Consider the following 19,351-nt stretch of genomic DNA (forward strand, 5'->3'; position numbering starts at 1 on the left):
CCACAGAAGAGTAGCAAAAAAAGTGACAAAAAAGAGACAAAAATGAGACCTCAAAGCTACAAAAAATCAACTAAAAAGTGACAAAAACCAGAGAAAAATGTGACAAAAAAGCCACAGAAAGTGACACAAATGTGATGAAAAAAGTGACAAAAAAACAAGGCAACAAAGCCACAGAAAGCTATAAAAAAGTGACAAAAATGTGATGAAAAAGTGACAAAAAAACCACAGAAAATCAACTAATAAGTGAGTAAAACTAGTCAAAAAAACAGTGACAAAAAGCCACAAGAAGCTATGAAAAGTGACAAAAATGAGATGAAAAAGTGACCAAAAAAAGTGACAAAAAAACAAGGCAACAAAGCCACAGAAAGCTACAAAAAAGTAACAAAAATACGATGAAAAAGTGACAAAAAAGCCACAGAAAAGCAACTAAAAATAATGTGACGAAATCGAGGACGACACGGCAACAAACCGGGTGAAGCTGAAGTGGAGAAGCTGCTCTGGGTTCAGGTGGGGGTGAAGAGGTTAAGACATTGATTCATAAACCTGCGTGTGAGGCTTTGCTGCACTTGGACCATTTCCCCTGGGGCGACGAGTCTGAGAAATACTTAATTAAATATTGAATTAACATCAGAGACTTTTACAAACAGTTCTACCTCTTAACATTGTGCGGGAGAGAAAACATTACAAATTCCCATTTTTATCCTACTTTTAAAATCACAGAGAAAGAAAACACAACTCCCTTTTGAGGTTTCATAGAGAAAATACATTTATTTGAGAAAGAAAAAAAAGCTGTGATACTGTCGCCTACAAGAGACACAGAGAACAACAATGTTACAAGAAAATCAGAGACACACAGGCCTAATATTATCGCAGTACAAAACATAACGTGGATAATGAGGTCGTTAATAATGGTAAAGGCACACTCACATTTCAGCTACAAATGGATTAATATTCTTGTTATAATAATATTCCGTTATACTAACTCTCATCGTACGACATAGATGACTCTATATGTGTTAATATACGTTGGTTATTATTGTATCAGCACATTCTGGTTATATTCTTTATTACCTCAGAGTGTATTATAACAACAGGAGGAAACAGAAAAGGACTGACGGAGCCGTGGGAAGATGTTTTAGTGAGGGGGCGCTGAGGGACAACATTTACCCCCAAAATACTTTTTCTGTGCATAAATCCTATTTATTAACCTCTTAACTCCCGCCTGAACCGAGAGCATTTTCTCCAGTTTAGCTTTACCCAAATCCTGTAGGCCAGAGTTACGCCTCATTTGAAAGACCGACAAAACTAAATGGATCTTTTTCCTCACGTCAGATTTTTTTTCATCACTTTTTTTGTTGGGCAGTCGACTCATTTTTGTCAGATTTTCGTGACTTTTTTGTCACTTTTTCGTCAAATTATTCGCATTTTTTTGTCAAATTCTTATCACTTTTTCATCAATTTTTTCCTCAATTTTTCGTCCTTTTTTTTCTCACTTTTTCGTCAATTTTTTGTCAAATTTTGTGTCAATTTTTTGTCACTTTTTCGTCCATTTTTTCTCCCTTTTTTGTCAATTTTTGTCAATTTTTTGTATTTTTTTGTCACTTTTTTGTCCATTTTTTCTCAATTTTTCATCAATTTTTTCTCACTTTTTCGTCAATTTTTTGTCAAATTTTGTGTCAATTTTTTCTCACTTTTTTGTCAATTTTTGTCAATTTTTTGTATTTTTTTTGTCACATTTTCATAAAATTTTTCTCACTTTTTTGTACATTTTTTGTCACTTTTTCGTCACTGTTTTCTCACTTTCTTCACATTTCCATCCTTGTTTTCGTCTCAGTTTTGTCGCTATTTTCACACCTTTTTTCCAGAAGCTTTTGGATTGGGGTAAAGCCAAACTGGAGAAAATGTGCTCGGTTCAGGCGGGAGTTAAGGTGTTAACATTGCCTGCAGTTCACAAACCATCCACCAGGGGGTGCTGCAGCGCCCTCAGCACCCTGGGTTCCCACGGCCTTGAGGACTGGACATTACTGGACGTGTGAACTCTCATCTGGATAATCAAAAAAGCGTCAGAAAAACGGATTTCCTACAACGATGGTAAATGCATCACAAAACCGGCCTCACTTTGTATCAAACCTGCTGCTCCTGTAGTTCAGGCGTCTCTACAAACATGTGGGGGGATTCGTGTATTCGTTCGTAAAGTGGGAACCGTGAACTGAACTCGTAACGGTTTGTGAAGGCTGGATTATGCATCAAATGCGGTCGACTGGACTGGGTAAATCCAGTTTAGAGGCTTCAAAATGGCAGCCCCCCCCAGTCATGAACAGAGTCATGTTTATGGAAAGCTGCGGTCGACTTCCTGTGAGCTCATAACCATTTCCTGTCCCCACTTTTAAAGAAAACAATGAAAGTTTAAAAGAAATGTAAATGAAACTTAAACTGATTGATCCTCTATATAAGAGTATAGGCCTTTAGAATGCTGCGATGTCACCTGCAACCCAGCCATAGGAGCAGTTTGAAGGGGCGGGGCCTAACGCGCACAGACTGTCAGTGAAATAAACCGATTAGCGATTAGCGATTAGCGGACGTGACGAGAGCCGTAGAACAATTCACAAAATAAGTGAATAGAAACTCACGCTGAGGCTAAATGGTCTCGACTTCATCCATGATTCGTTTTGGCTAATGCTAATGCTAATGCTAATGCTAATGTAAATAACAACATGGCGGCGCCGCGAGTCATGTAACCTTGTCATTTCTCACAGACTCCCCTTCTTTCCCGCAGTAAAGAAGTGGGTGTGGTTTATCAGGCTCGAGGTGAGTGCTTTGAAAGGTGACCACTAGAGGGCGCTACATCATTGGCTCATGTTCACCTTGTGCTGTGGCTCAATCAAAACATTACCTCATCTCATCACACAACCAAACCTCCACCTGCATCCGCTCTCTGCTGCCACCTCTTGGTGAGGCCGAGCTGAGGGGAAGAAAACCTTTAATCACTATTTTCACTCTCGTTTTCTGGCGGATTTGAAACATATTTATCGTATGTGGCATGAAGCTAACGTTGGCTTCCTCGTTAGCTTTGTCTGTTTGTTTTTTTGTATTTATGGGCTGTTGAACCACTTTGCTCCTCTCTATGTCTCTGTATCTTTACTTAGTAGAAAAATATATTCATAATTCAGCATTTGTTAAAGTAATGTTGGAGAAATGGGAGAAAGTTCAGTTTTTTCTCTGTTTTAGCTCTGGCTGCTTCAAACATGAACATGGGAAATATCCAAAGAAGCCTCGTGTCATAGAAGGGGCTTCGCCGAGGGGGAAACAGAATCTTTAGGGAAACACAACTTTTCACTCTTTTTAGCCAACTTATTTACCAAATACACATAAAGTCCAGTGTAAATCGGGCCCATACAGATGTTTATTCACAGCAGATTGTTCAGGAGAAGCGCTCGCTAGCATTAACATTAGCACGATGCTAACATGTAGCATCATGTTCGCATGACCGTTATTTATGTATTTATGGGCTGTCGAACCACTTTGCTCCTCCCCATGTCTTTATATCTTTATTTAGTAGAAACTATATTCATAATTCAGCGTTTGTTAAAGTAGTTTTTGAATAATTAGAGAAAGTTTAGATTTTTCTCCCAATTGTTTTCCCCCTTAACTGTCTTCAAACATAACCATATATGGGCGATTTCTGAGAGGCCGTCTGTATCTATGGGTTGCATTCATGTTATATATATATATATATATATTGATAATCTCAGATGGAGGGCAGGGTCCAATGTAAAAACTCAATAAGAGAGAAAAGGTTTTTGAAAGAAATCCCCCAAAAAGAAAATCTAAAAATGTTGAAGCTGATCAGTATTTGGCTGTGATTCGATTCACAGTTGCCATAGTTACCACCACGGATTTTTTTCCTTTTTGCAGCTGGACGGACCTTAATATTGTCATCTTTAGCTGACACAAAATCGCACATGGTCGTTTCACCGTCGAGAGTTCCTTCCGCTGAACACGTGACGTCACTCCCGACACGTGAGGAGAAAGACGGAAACCCTGACGCTAACGCTAACGCTCAGCGAGAACAGTAGCTTTAATCTGATCACCGCCATGATGTCTTTAAACATACTGACCCCCCCACGGGAACAAAACGAGGACAGGAAACACTTACTAGCACAGGACGCTAGCACAGGACGCTAGCACAGGACGCTAGCTCAGGACCAGCACGTCGCCTAATTACTGAAAACGTCTTTGGAAATGGCCTCCACGAAGTTGGGCGCGGACATGAGGATGCCGATGGTGCAGAGGATGGTGAAGAGCGAGAAGGCCATGAGGCAGAGGCGGTCGATGACGCAGGCGGCGAACTTCCACTCGTTACAGACCGTCTCCTCCTGGTCCTGGTCCCGGAAGCGCGTGGCGATGTAGCGCACCTCGTCCAGGATCCTGCCCAGGTCGGGCTCCGCGCTGCCCGCCGGGTAGCCGTGAGCGCCGGGCATGAGCAGCTCCTCCTCCCCCGTACGCAGGAGCCTGGGGGGGGGGGAACAGTTACAGAAGGTTAGTGCTAGATCGTATGCTCCGGAGGGACGGTCTGCTGTGAAAACGTGAGATATCATGACACAAATTAAGGTTAGGGCCAGGGAAATGGTTAACCTCTTAACTCCCGCCTGAACCGAGAGGATCTTTTTCCTCACTTTTTAATCACTTTTTTGCTCCCTTTTTTATCACATTTTTGTCATTTTTTGTCACATTTTTTGTCATTTTTTCGTCAATTTTTCGTCAATTTTTCGTCAATTTTTTGTCACATTTTTTGTCACATTTTTGACATTTTTTTGTCATTTTTTATCAATTTTTTGTAATTTTTTTGTCACATTTTGACATTTTTTCGTCATTTTTTTTGTCAATTTCTTGTGACATTTTGTGACATTTTTGCTACTTTTTCATAAATTTTTCGTCACTTTTTTGTCAATGTTTTGTCACTTTTTTGTCACATTTCCATCATTGTTTTATTGCTATTTTCACAGCTTTTTTCCAGAAGCTTTTGGACTGGGGTAAAGCCAAACTGGAGAAAATGTGCTCGGTTCAGGTGGGAGTTAAGGGGTTAACTTTAAGGATTAGGGTTAGGATTAGGATTATTTGACAAACCAACTCATAGATCTATACAAACTCACAGCAGACCGTCCCTCCGGAGCAGACGATCTAGCACTAACCGTTACAGAAACGTGTGCGAATGAAACAAAACACCCCCCAGGTCTGAGCTCGATAAGGCTCTCGTCCCGCCTACCTGCCGCACAGGACCCCAGAGTCCGGGGAGGTGGCGCTCGGGGTGGAGTGGGGGTTGCTGTCCAGGCCCCTGACGCTGACGTAGAGCATGTTGCTGGTGTTGGTGGGGGGGCCGGCGGTGCCGTTGGGGGGCAGGTCCATGCTGCTCAGGCTGCTCCTCAGGCCTTTGTCCGGGCAGGCCGGCCGCACCTTGTCCTCCCCGGGACGCTTCATACGGAGGAACCAGGCGCACCAGTTCAACAGGAACACGCGGGTCTGTGGGGGAAACGTGTGTTAAAGGGGGGGGGGGGGGGTTATGCCAAATGGACTTTTTCAAGCTTTCCATCATGTTATTCTGTCACTCCCTCATTAAAAACATGGCTGAAGTGTTGCCTCGGCACATTCACGTATTTCTGAGTAATCTGTAAAAACTCTGAGGGCGGCCATTTTAGGGATAGGTTTTTGTCACATTTTTTTGTTGAATTTTTGTTGATTTTTTGTCATTTTTTTGTTGATTTTTTGTAATTTTTTGTTGAATTTTTGTTGAATTTTTGTAATTTTTTTGTTGAATTTTTGTCATTTTTTTGTTTAATTTTTGTCACTTTTTAGTTTAATTTTTGTCACATTTTTGTTGAATTTTTGGCTGATGGCGGCCATTTTAGGGATAGGTTTGCCTGAGTCCTCCTAGGAACGCCCCCACCTCCTGGAGACGCCTCCGAGCTTTGGTCACCAGCCGAGTAACCAACCACTGCTCCTCAGCAGAACCCCCTCCCCACTGATGCCACAGACAGCGTGTGGAGGGGGCGTGTCTAAAGGCTCAGAGGTTCTTAAAGAGACAGAGGCCTATTTCAAGACATTCACTACAGCCATTTTGAGAGAGACATTTTATACAAGGCAGTTATTCTAATTTACTGCATTTACAGACCAACAGAAGGTTTGTCATCATTGTAGTGAGATATAGACTGGTGCTATGGGGCTGACAAAAGCAGAACACCCCCTCTTTAAAGCAGAACACCCCCTCTTTAAAGCAGAACACCCCCTCTTTAAAGCAGTATTAAGTAACTCGTACCCCTAGAGGCCATAAGCGCAACTGCAGGTGTCGTGTTTTTTTACTCATTAATTGTCCGTGAGAGTAAATACTAAACTGACAGAAAAGACAAAGGGACAGAGGGATATTGTTCATCCAGTTACACAATGAAGATTTTTTTTCACTCAAACTCGGCTGTAAATACTGTTTAAGCTGCGCTAGCCCACAGTTAGCTTAGCCCGTTAGCCTGTTAGCTTCTTCTTCGTGATTCTATTCGTGTGTTTTGGTGCTCCGGTCCGGGACACCAGGGGGAGATGAAAGACCCCCCAATCCTCCCATTAACACTTGTATCACCCCCAGAGGGATGATGGAAAGGATTTATTAAGGTAAACAAATGACTTAGTTCTGCTTTAAACAATATAACTTTTGACCTGACTGGACAAAGCTCCAAAACATGTGAAACTAATTTCTCTTGTAGCTCTTTTTTTAAAGTAAGTCCTGTTGTTTTGATTCCTAATGACCTCCCTGGACGACTGAGAAACGACATTCTTATCACTGTATTTATTGAGTTGTATTTATACATAGAGCGAGCCTTGGCTTTGCTGTGGGACCAGTGTTTTTGATGCATGTGTGTCACATATTTGTCAAAGAGAATATTTTTAACCTCGCAGCGATTCTCACGGTGCCGGATTTGTGAGTTTGCAAACACAGAAGAATCCTGGAAACTGAACTGCTCGGAGACAAGACCAAAACTGGATCGAACGGTTCAAGCCGGCGCCGGAGAAGACTGATGCTACTGGCTCTGTGATATCAGTCTGGCTCTCGTCAAGTTAATCAATAACCAAACACATAAAATAAGCTTAACCCCTTAACTCCCGCCTGAACCGAGCACAGTTTCTCCAGTTTGGCTTTACCCAAATCCAAAAGCTTCTGGAAAAAAGGTGTGAAAAAGCAACAAAACTGAGACGCAAACAATGAGTGAGAAAAAGTGAGAAAACATTGGCAAAAAAGTGACGAAAAATGTATGAAAAAGTGGCAAAAATTGACAAAAATGTGATGAAAAAATTATGAAAAAATGACAAAAAATGACAAAAAATGACAAATAAATGACAAAAATGTGATAAAAATGTGACAAAAAAAGGACGAAAAATTATTTAAAAAGTGGCAAAAATGTCACAAAAATGTCACAAGAAATTGACAAAAAATTGTCGAAAAAATTACAAAAAAATGACAGAAATTTGAAAAAAAAATACAAAAAAAAAAAAAAATACAAAATGTGACAAAAATGTGATAAAAAAATTGATGAAAAAATGTCAAAAAAGTTACAAAAATGAGTGTAATACCCAACAAAAAAAAAACATGGGAAAGAAATGTGATGACGTGAGGAAAAAGATCCTCTCGGTTCAGGCGGGAGTTAAGAGGTTAAAGCCTTTTGGTGAAACGGTGACCAAACCCGGCGCAGAAGAAGCAGAAACACAGAGGTGAGGGAGGGGGGGGCTGTGAGTGTCAGAACATGATCCAGTGCGTCGTCCTTCAGCGGCTGCTCTGTCTCTGTGAGTGACGCTGTATCTCACTACATTCATCGTGTCCGTTTAGCTGCTGCTCGAGCTCTTCTACTTCCTGAAGGCCTCGGGTCCTTCAGAAACGTAAATCTCACTCACCCACTTGGGCATCTTGCTCCCGTTGGGGTCATGATGGTGATACTGCAGGACCAGGACTGTGGCGATGACAGACAGGCCCACGATGACCATGGTGGTGGCAAAGTACTGAGCTGAGAAAAGGAGAAAACAGATACTTCACATACTTCACTGTGTACTGAGTGCAGTACATGTACTCACATATTAGAGGCACAGTGTCTGAAGTGGCAGGCATGATCTCTGCCACCAGCAGCATGAAGACGGTGAGGGAGAGCAGCACGGTGATGCCTGGAACAGGAGAGGAGAATGTTCAATCACACAGCAGTTCGGGCTCGAAAAACCTCCAGCCCTTTGAGAGTCTTGTTCTTCTCACCACCTGCTAATCGAGCCATAATCACCACTGTTTCACACCGACAGTGGCCACTCGGGGCCGCCATCGCTGTAGTGCCTCCATAAAGCCGCTTGTCCCTCATTGGAAAGCATTGCACTTCAGACATGTAACATATTGAGTGCTGTAAAGCCTTGTTTTTCGCTCCCATGCGTTGAGTGCCAGAAATGGAAAAACTCGGGGGCGAGGTGATGCGTAGCAAACAGCTGTAAACCCCACATTTCTCTCTCGCTCTCTGGACAAAGCAGAGCCATTTCCCATTTACAAATCCAAACAGGTGAGATTAGGGCTGAAACTAACGATTGCTTTGTAATCGATTAAAGGTATACAGGAGGATTTTCCCGAATTTTAGGAAAGAACCGCCCTCTCCACTTTAAAAAAAAACGCTCTACCTGCCTCCGAGGAGGAAGAATCTCCCAAAAACACTCTGGTCTTGTTTCTCTCTCCTGAAGCCTTTCTCTTCTTCTCATACACTTCTCAGACACTTTTTCTCTGACCCTCTGCCATTTTCAAACGACTCGGTGCGTCTGAAGCAGCAATGAACGGCTGACAGCGTAACTCACATAGGCCTGAAAGTAACAAGGGGCGAGCGCGCACGACGGCCTCACGTAGCAGATCACCAGAATGATCGACAATTAGGACCAATCGTCTTGATGATCCACCCGGAAATAGAACATCCTCCGCTATTCCTTTAATCTGTCGATTGTAGCTTAAGTGGCGCTGCTTGAGGATGTGTTGATGGAGTAAAACTAAAGGGAACTGTTTGTTGGAGGCTCTATTCATGAAGTTTACAATGAACAAAACACTACAGACCCTAAAGAAAGCAGGTTTTCCTCAAAAATGCTTCATTTTATTAATGTAATTTTTGCTCCATTTAAGTCTGTGTGAGCCAGAAAACGATTAATCGATTACTAAAATAGTTGCTGACTCTAATCGATTAGTCGTTTCAGCCCTAGGTGAGATTTTAACATTTCTCTGAGTTTGCATTTTCCTCTTCACAGAACGTTTTAGTCCGTCCAGAGAGAAGAGAGAAGAGAGAAGAGAGAAGAGAGAAGAGAGAAGAGAGAGAAGAGAGAAGAGAGAAGAGAGAAGAGAGAAGAGAGAAGAGAGAAGAGAGAAGAGAGAGAGAGGAGTTAATCAGAAAGGAGAGAGTTGCATAAGACACTAATTATCTCAGAATCTAGAAAAACAGTGATTTTGATCAAACAAGGGGGAGGGCCGGACTGTTCGCATCGGAGCTGTGTGAGCTAGACTTTGGCCTCTCCCAGTGTGTTCCTATGGCTCCAAACGGGGGTGAAGTTAGAAGCGACCAGGCTCTTCCACGGACACAAAGACCAAGGGCTGTGCAATTAATCGAAATTCGATTACGATTTCGATTACAACAGTAAACGATTACAAAATTAGCATAATCGCAAAAAATCGATTATAATTTTTTTTTTTTTTTTTCTTCTAATTTTTAAATTTTGGATTTTTGTCACTTTTTTGCTCGATTTTTGTAATTTTTTTTAAGGATTTTTGTCATTTTTTTTGCTGGATTTTTGTCATTTTTTTTGCTGGATTTTTGTCATTTTTTTGCTGGATTTTGTCATTTTTTTGCTGGTTTTTTGTCATTTTTTTGCTGGATTTTTGTCATTTTTTAATGGATTTTTGTCATTTTTTTGCTGGATTTTTGTCTTTTTTTTGCTGGTTTTTTGTCATTTTTTTGCTGGATTTTTGTCTTTTTTTTGCTGGTTTTTTGTCATTTTTTTGCTGGATTTTTGTCATTTTTTTATGGATTTTTGTCATTTTTTTGCTGGATTTTTGTCTTTTTTTTGCTGGATTTTTGTCTTTTTTTTTGCTGGATTTTTGTCATTTTCTTGCTGGATTTTTGTCATTTTTTTGCTGGATTTTTGTCATTTTTTTGCTGGATTTTTGTCATTTTTTTTGCTGGATTTTTGTCATTTTTTTGCTGGATTTTTGTCTTTTTTTTTGCTGGATTTTTGTCATTTTTTTGCTGGATTTTTGTCATTTTTTTATGGATTTTTGTCTTTTTTTTATGGATTTTTGTCATTTTTTTATGGATTTTTGTCATTTTTTTATGGATTTTTGTCAATTTTTTGATGGATTTTTGTCTTTTTTTTATGGAATTTTGTCTTTTTTTTATGGAATTTTGTCACTTTTTTGCTGGATTTTTGTCATTTTTTTAATGGATTTTTGTCTTTTTTTTTATGGATTTTTGTCAATTTTTTGATGGATTTTTGTCTTTTTTTAATGGATTTTTGTCTTTTTTTTTATGGATTTTTGTCTTTTTTTTGCTGGATTTTTGTCATTTTTTTTAATGGATTTTTTTAATGGATTTTTGTCTTTTTTTTGCTGGATTTTTGTCTTTTTTTTGCTGGATTTTTGTCTTTTTTTTTAATGGATTTTTTTGATGGATTTTTGTCTTTTTTTTGCTGGATTTTTGTCTTTTTTTTGCTGGATTTTAGTCATTTTTTTGCTGGATTTTTGTCATTTTTTTGCTGGTTTTTTGTCATTTTTTTGCTGGATTTTTGTCATTTTTTAATGGATTTTTGTCATTTTTTTGCTGGATTTTTGTCTTTTTTTTGCTGGTTTTTTGTCATTTTTTTGCTGGATTTTTGTCTTTTTTTTGCTGGTTTTTTGTCATTTTTTTGCTGGATTTTTGTCATTTTTTTATGGATTTTTGTCATTTTTTTGCTGGATTTTTGTCTTTTTTTTGCTGGATTTTTGTCTTTTTTTTTGCTGGATTTTTGTCATTTTCTTGCTGGATTTTTGTCATTTTTTTGCTGGATTTTTGTCATTTTTTTGCTGGATTTTTGTCATTTTTTTTGCTGGATTTTTGTCATTTTTTTGCTGGATTTTTGTCTTTTTTTTTGCTGGATTTTTGTCATTTTTTTGCTGGATTTTTGTCATTTTTTTATGGATTTTTGTCTTTTTTTTATGGATTTTTGTCATTTTTTTATGGATTTTTGTCATTTTTTTATGGATTTTTGTCAATTTTTTGATGGATTTTTGTCTTTTTTTTATGGAATTTTGTCTTTTTTTTATGGAATTTTGTCACTTTTTTGCTGGATTTTTGTCATTTTTTTAATGGATTTTTGTCTTTTTTTTAATGGATTTTTGTCAATTTTTTGATGGATTTTTGTCTTTTTTTAATGGATTTTTGTCTTTTTTTTATGGATTTTTGTCTTTTTTTTGCTGGATTTTTGTCATTTTTTTTAATGGATTTTTTTAATGGATTTTTGTCTTTTTTTTGCTGGATTTTTGTCTTTTTTTTGCTGGATTTTTGTCTTTTTTTTTAATGGATTTTTTTGATGGATTTTTGTCTTTTTTTTGCTGGATTTTTGTCTTTTTTTTGCTGGATTTTTGTCTTTTTTTTTATGGATTTTTGTCATTTTTTTGCTGGATTTTTGTCTTTTTTTTGATGGAATTTTGTCACTTTTTTGCTGGATTTTTGTCATTTTTTGATGGATTTTTGTCTTTTTTTGCTGGATTTTTTTAAAGGCAACAAATAATCGTTTGAATAATCGTGATTTCAATTATGACAAAAATAATCGTGATTATTATTTTTTCAATAATCGAGCAGCCCTACAAAGACCAGACAGGTACACATCAACTCGTCTAAGCTCAGGTAAGAACATATCTCAGTGTGGAAGAACGGTGTCCTGTTCCTCACGACCCCCCCCGTTATAGACGCTGTCTGGGTGCAGGACTGTCTGGCCCCGTCTCACCTGCTCAGAACAACGTGGCCCCAGGTGTTGCCAAGAACACAAACCAGGTTCCATCTAATTTCACGCTGTCAGACAATACGTTTCCTCCATCATTGCATTACGTTGGCGTTTCGTAACAGTCGAGAGTGACCGATGAAGAAACGAGCTGCGTCTGTTTCAGCCCCGAGCTGTGGCGGAACCAAGTCCTGCTGTTTGTAATAAAATAACCTGAACACGTCTCAGGGTTCAGGCCGGGCGACGGGGATTTCTCTCTTTTTATCGGCGCTGATTTTGATGAAAGTCGGTGATAAACAAAAAGCAATGAGTCAAATCTGAACAGAACCGTCAGCTGGTCTGTGTGAACGAAGTGGAAACACTCTCACTGAGACGCTTCAACATTTTGCACATCTGAGCACGTTTCCTTTGGATCAGCGTCGCTTTGAGGAGCTGACAGCGCTGAGCCTTTCTTCAACAGCCTGAACTCAACAGTGAAGTCTCAGCAGGACGGTCTGACTTTAACGCTTCCACAGAGGATCCTTCTCTGGGACGTGACGTTAAAAGACTTCTGGACACATCGGCCGTGGTGTTTCATGGTTAAAACACTTCACAAAACTCAGCATTGTGTCTTTGAATCACTGACATTAATCTCAGACGCCTGTGATGATTAGCTGTCAGGGGGAAAAACTACTGAAAAAGGACGTTCCAGGCACAATGAATACATCAGATTAAGAGAACAGCTGCTACAAAAACAGGTTTTTGAAGCTGCTGTACTACAAAAAGTGAATATCAAGCATTGGCTTAAATAACTTGAATTGAGGAAATGTTTCTTGTTTTGAGCGGTTTTCACTCATTTAGACACTTTTCCTGATCGGACCGAGTTTGCTTTGCTTGTTTGAGGACATTTCAGACCAGTTCTAGGGTAAATCTCGCTTGAAATAAGAAAGTAAAATCGCCAATGAGATAAGACCAATTTTCTTTCCCCATTGGCAAAGAAAATGACCTGAAATAAGGACGAAATGTATCGAAACGAGTCAGAAACATCTCAGAACAAGTGAAATAATCTGGGACAAATGCCCAACAACTTCTTAACTTTTGATCATTTTTTTGTATTTTTTTTGTCCGTTTTTTGTCATTTTTTCGTCCATTTTTTAATCAAATTTTTGTCATTTTTTTGTCAGTTTTTCGTCATTTTTTAATCATTTTTTTGTCCATTTTTTGTCATTTTTTGTGAAATTTTCATCACATTTTTGTCATTTTTTGTATTTTTTTGTCAGTTTTTCGTCAAATTTTCATCACATTTTTTGTCAGATTTTTGACATTTTTTGTATTTTTTTTTGTCAGTTTTTTGTCATTTTTTCGTCCATTTTTTAATCAAATTTTTGTCATTTTTTTGTCATTTTTTCATCAAATTTTCATCACTTTTTTGTCATTTTTTTGTATTTTTTTTGTCAATTTTTTGTCATTTTTTCGTCATTTTTTAATCAATTTTTGCTCATTTTTTTGTCATATTTCAATGACTATAACTGAGGAAATGTTTCTTGTTTTGAGCGGTTTTCACTCATTCAGACACTTTTCCTGATCGGACCGAGTTTGCTTTGCTTGTTTGAGGACATTTCAGACCAGTTCTAGGGTAAATCTCGCTTGAAATAAGAAAGTAAAATTACCAATGAGATAAGACCAATGTTCTTTCCCCATTGGCAAAGAAAATGACCTGAAATAAAGACGAAATGTATCGAAACGAGTCAGAAACATCTCAGAACAAGTGAAATAATCCGGGACAAATGCCCAACAACTTCTTAACCAGTCAGAACAACTAAAATGTGGATTATTGTGCTCAAACTGAGATGTTTATGCTGATCTAGTTCATTACTTTTGCGGTGTGGGGCCTCTGGAGTCACCGGAACATGAAGGTGCAGTTGTGCGTAAACCTTCTCTCCGGCCTCCCCTAAACTGTTCATTGAAGCAGAAACGGCTGCAGTGGCTCAGAAACACATGAAGAACACCAGGGGCCGAACCTCACCATAGTAGCCCAAAGTAAAGAACTTTCTTCTGCAAATGCCGATGTTTTATATCAGTGGTTCTCGAGCGGTCGGGCTTTGGGACTCGCCATGACCCTCAGATGACAAGTTGCGACTCAAATACAACTGTCATTTGCCACATATCGTGTGAAATATTGTATTTTCCACAAAGGTTTTTATTTAACAAGCCGTAGATATGATTTAAAGAGATCAAAACAACCCGATAACATTCCCTTTAATCTCTTACCCTCCGCCTTAACCAGCATAAGCATAGTTAAGCATATTTTCTCCAGTTTGCCTTGACCCAGATCTACACGAGCAGAGCGTAAAAACCAGGATGAAAACACAACACAAACAGTGACAAAAAAAAGAGCCACATAAAAGTCACAAAAACATGGAAATCATAGCCATGAGGAAAGCAACAAAAACCAACAACTACGAAAACCAGACCAAAAAAAGAGATGGGTCTTAGCTTTCAAATGAGGCGTTACACTGGCACACTTTTGGGTCCTGACCCACCGGTTGACTAGCCTGGCTAACACCAGACTAAAATCACAGTGATATTTAGTCTGGGGACACCAATTCATGTTCTCGTAGGAGAGGTGTGGTTTACGATCGTCCATACTCGTTTATTGGGCGATACGAAAAAAAAAAAAGTCTCATGCGTCTGCACGAGGCCACAGCCAATCATATCATCATATGAGATGACGTATGACGTACCCGCTGTAAACTTTTGAGCTAAATTATTTAGAACAAGGTCTAAAGCTTGATCAAAAAATACCATCGTGTCTGCTGCTGTCATGTTCGATCCGTAAATAAACTTTTTTTTATTTATCCGTAAATAAACTCCAAGCTTCCGTATATCGAATAGTGCGTCATCGTCTTGCCGTCCCTCCTCGCTCTGTGATTGGTTCCCAAATCCACCGGAGATTTGGCCATGGTCCCCAGGCTGTTGTGCAGTTCCAAATGATTTGAGCGCACACAGCAGCCTGGTGTTAGCCAGGTTACCAGTTGACACTATTTCTTGCATTTTAAGAGTACTTTAGCTGGTATGTGATCTCTTATTTGCATAATAATATTTCTCAAATTCAACTTGTGGGCCAGAGGTTCTGTGCTGGCGGCAGTGTTAATTTTGACAACATATTTTAATAGGTGGCGTTCACGATTTAGAATGTGATGATGTCATAATGTCAGATGGAGGGCGGGGCCAATACAACTCTATGGGAGAAATGCAGTTTTTGTAAGAAATCTCCTAAACGATAATTGATAAATGTTTTTCCTCATCAGTGTCTGATCGTGATCAGATTCACAAACCTGTGATATTATTTTTATGTCTGAAAGTCTTTTCTATTGGACAACATCATGGTCATGTTTTCACATATTGTCACCACTTTTTGATGTTTTTCGGAGAAAATAATTGGACATTAGTTCATATGAGCCGACAGAGGAGATCTTGAACTTTCTGACTGTTATTGTTTCATGTGGATTCCTCCAGTCATGACTGAGATATGAGCCAAAAAACAAAGACATAAAAATATGCATTTTGTCAGTTACTGCAGTTACCATAGTTACCATCAGTTGACCTCCACCTCAGTGTTAAACTATAGGCTCTTAAGAATGTTGTGATGTCACGTGAACGCCACCTATTTAGTCTTACTCTTTTGACGAAAATGTAATTCGATTTTAATCAACTTTTAGTAAAAAAAATCAATTTCAGTCTAGTTTTAGTCGACTAAATTTAAGACTAATTTATTGGACTTTGCATTGATAATATTGATTATAATCATATTTAATGTTGTTCCTCTGCTTCATGTTTCTGCTCCACATGAACAAAGCTCAGAGCTGATCCTTTAAACATGATCTGAGGCTCTTTCAGACGCTCAATACAAGTTTGGATGATTTTAGTCTCTCCTTTTCATTTTTATTTAGTCTGATTTTAGTCGACTCAAATATCTGGACATTTTAGTCACAGTTTTAGCCTCATGAGAAACTTTTCATTTAGTTTTAGTCCAATTTTAGTCACAAAAATATCACTTTGACTAAAATTAAGACTAAATATTTTAGTCGACGAAATTAACACTGGCTGGCGGGCCAGATTTGGCCCCCGGGCCTGACGTTGCCGACCCCTGGAGTAGTGGATGGTTGGTGAACGGCCACCATGTCCCAACAAGGCTGTGACGTCAGTAAGGAGGGGGCGGAGTCATGTTTTGGGCCAGAATCATGAGGAGAGAGCTGGTCAGTCCCTTTAGGATCCCTGACGGTGTGAAAATGACCTCTTTCTGACTGACCACTGTCTTCTATGCTACAAAAAGAAGAGCCGTGTTTTCCTGAACAAGATCATCTTCATCATGACAACGCACCATGTCCTGCTGTAAAGAAAACCTCTGCATCACTGGCTGCTATGGGCATAAAAGGAGAGAAACTCATGATGTGGACCCCCTCCTCCCCTGACCTCAGCCCTACTGAGAACCTTTGGAGCCTCAAGCAAAACTTCTCTGAGGGTGGGAGGCAGTTTTCATCCAAACAGCAGCTCTGGGAGGTTATTCTAACATCCTGCAAAGAAATCCAAGCAGAAACTGTCCAAAAACTCACAAGTTTAATGGATTTAAGAATTTTGAAGCTGCTCAAAGAAGCTCCTCTGGTGAAATATAACTTGACCTGTTAAGATGTTTTTGATTGACATAGCTTTTGATTTTCTTTTTGAGTTGCATAATCATTTGGAACAGTAAACTGGTTAATCCCTACTACAAACCCCTACATCTTTAATTCCCTAAAATGACAAAGTGGAGCCATGAGAAAACCAGCCTGACTCTTACAAAGCAGGGATTCATGTTGACGCTCATGTCGAGGGAAATGACATCTATAAACACACGGATGAATAAACATCACTTGGCATTTTGTGCGACTGTCCAGCAGACGGACGGAGCGCCGGGCTGATGCTGGACGGGCGGATCATCGACACGAAGGCGAGTTTGTGGAGCAGAGCGTGCCAGGCGTCTGCAGAGGGAGGCAGTTTGTTTAATGAAGAGGCCGTGTTTAAGATTTAAGCGACGCCTCCACACGTTCCTCCCTCTGTGCAGACTCAAGCGTGGTCTGGCAGTTCTCATTAGGCTGCTGGCGAAGGAAAGGAAGGGTTTAAGGTGATTCATTAGCAGAGTAAAGCCCGGGACACACTGGGGGATTTGAATATATTTAGCAATTTTAAAACGTGGTACAAAGAGCCGACATTAGCAGCCGATGAAGCTGCACGGGATTAGTGGAGCTTCACAAATTCACAGTAAATGACACCACCTCCACAGGACAACGCTATAGTTTACACTTATACAAACTAACCGTAAACCTGGTCCTAAAAACCCGATACCTTAACCTCTAAACTCCCGCCTGAACCCAGAGGAGCTTTTTCCTCACGTCATCACATTTTTTTTCCATCTTTTTTTGTTGGGTATTCAATTCATTTTTGTAACTTTTTTGTCATTTTTTTTGTCATTTTTTGTCACATTTTGGACATTTTTTCGTCAATTTTTTATCCCATTTTTGTCATTTTTTATCACATTTTTGTCATTTTTTTGTCAAGTTTTGTCAATTTTTTGTCAATTTCTTGTGACATTTTTGTCATTTTTTCATAAATTTTTCATCGCTTTTTTGCCAATGTTTTCTCACTTTTTTGTCACATTCCCATCACTGTTTTCGTCATTTTTTTGTCAAATTTTTATCACATTTTTGTCACATTTTTGTCAATTTTCTGTCATTTTTTGTCATTTTTTTGTCACATTTATGTCATTTTTTTGGCCATTTTTTTGTCCAATTTTTATCACATTTTTGTCATATTTTTTGTCAATTTCTTGTGACATTTTTGTGACATTGTTGCCACTTTTTCATCAATTTTTCGTCACTTTTTTGTCAATGTTTTCTCACTTTTTTGTCACATTTCCATCATTGTTTTCGTCTCAGTTTTGTTGCTTTTTTCACAGCTTTTTTCCAGAAGCTTTTGGATTGGGGTAAAACCAAACTGGAGAAACTGTGCTCGGTTCAGGTGGGAGTTAAGGGGTTAAGGACACTGAAGGTGTCTTTGTTTGTTACTCTATTGTCCCCATGGGGAAGTTTGTCCTCTGCATTTGACCCATCCCTCGATGCCGCTGGGGCGACCCCGTAAGGAGCAGCATGTTAGAAAAGAAAGGGGTCGATAATGGCAAACGTATTGTGGAGAATTAAATTAATAACTTTGATTTTTATTTCATTTATTTATGTCTATTTGGCAGAGACAGTGCAAGAAAACATGGCCACTGACTAAGTAGCTGATGTTTTGTACAGAAGGCGGTTTGGCTCCAAGGTGCATTAAAGAATAGTTAAAGAATAGAAAACTTCCCGATCCACACTCACCTCCTCCAGCTGTTATTTTATTTATATAATTATTAATAAAAAAAACGATGCTGATATTTGCTGTTTTCTGAACTGTCATAAAAATGATTTCAAGTTTGCCTCGATTAAGGAGAGGTCTCTGTTTCACACCTGCCCCCTGCTGGCCGGCCCTCACACCTGCACACTGAGCAGCGCGGCCTGATGACATCATCACACAGCGCCGTTTGTTTTTAAGTCAGGCAGAAGCACGAGCCGTGGCACGAGAAATGAGAGGGGAAAATTATCCCAGCGCCGTGAAATAATGCAAGTCTGCTTTGAAAAAAAAATATATATATATTTTAGATTATGCTAATTTTGTTATCGTTTAGTGTAATATCGAAATTGTAATCGATTCATAATATTATTCATAATACAAGTCTGCTTTGCAAAAAAAAAAAAATTGAAAAAAAAAATATTAAAAAAAGTTTTTTCCGATTATGCAAATGTTTTAATCGTTTAGTGTAATTTCGAAATTGTAATTGAATTTCGATTAATTGCACAGCCCTAACCTCAGGGCTGTGCAACCTCAGCGACTCCACTCCGAGCTCCTCACCCGATCTGGAAGACGGCCCAGTGTAACCTTTTCCTGGTTAAATAAAGGTTTGAATGAATGAAAAAAGAATAGTGCAAAACAGCAATAAAAAGAAAGAAGAGAAGACACGTCTGACCACGTCACGACCAGAGTCCAGACAGTTCCGAGCTCACACTTTAGTTTGTTCTTTCTTCAGAGCTTCAGCTTTAATGAGTAAAGTCAGTTCAGGCCTTCAGCTCCAGTGGCAAACGGATCCATAACCATAACCTTTCACTGAGAATACAGACTAACCTCACGATGCACCTCCACCTGCACCACGGCTGCAAGAACCACAGTCCAAACTCCTGGATCTGGAGCGAGGACTTAATCGTCTTAAGTTGTGTCCGTGGGGTCAAACTGA

At 39.2% G+C, this 19,351-nt stretch overlaps 1 protein-coding gene across 1 annotated transcript in view; it reads right to left on the reverse strand.

Moving 5' to 3' along the window:
- Window positions 1-4,202: 4,202 nt before the first annotated feature.
- Window positions 4,203-19,351, reverse strand: part of LOC306961810 (neuronal acetylcholine receptor subunit alpha-7-like) — a 68,341-nt gene continuing 53,192 nt past the window's right edge. Inside the window, exons 8-11 of the mRNA XM_079554721.1 lie at window positions 8,110-8,196; window positions 7,933-8,042; window positions 5,267-5,520; window positions 4,203-4,512 (exon numbers count right to left, since the gene is read on the reverse strand). Coding sequence (XP_079410847.1) covers window positions 4,218-4,512; window positions 5,267-5,520; window positions 7,933-8,042; window positions 8,110-8,196 — 746 coding nt within the window. The 3' untranslated portion in view covers window positions 4,203-4,217. The remainder of the gene's footprint in view (window positions 4,513-5,266; window positions 5,521-7,932; window positions 8,043-8,109; window positions 8,197-19,351) is intronic.

Source organism: Gobius niger, assembly GCF_951799975.1.
Source record: "Gobius niger genome assembly, chromosome: 4".
NCBI classification, from domain to species: Eukaryota; Metazoa; Chordata; class Actinopteri; order Gobiiformes; family Gobiidae; genus Gobius; species Gobius niger.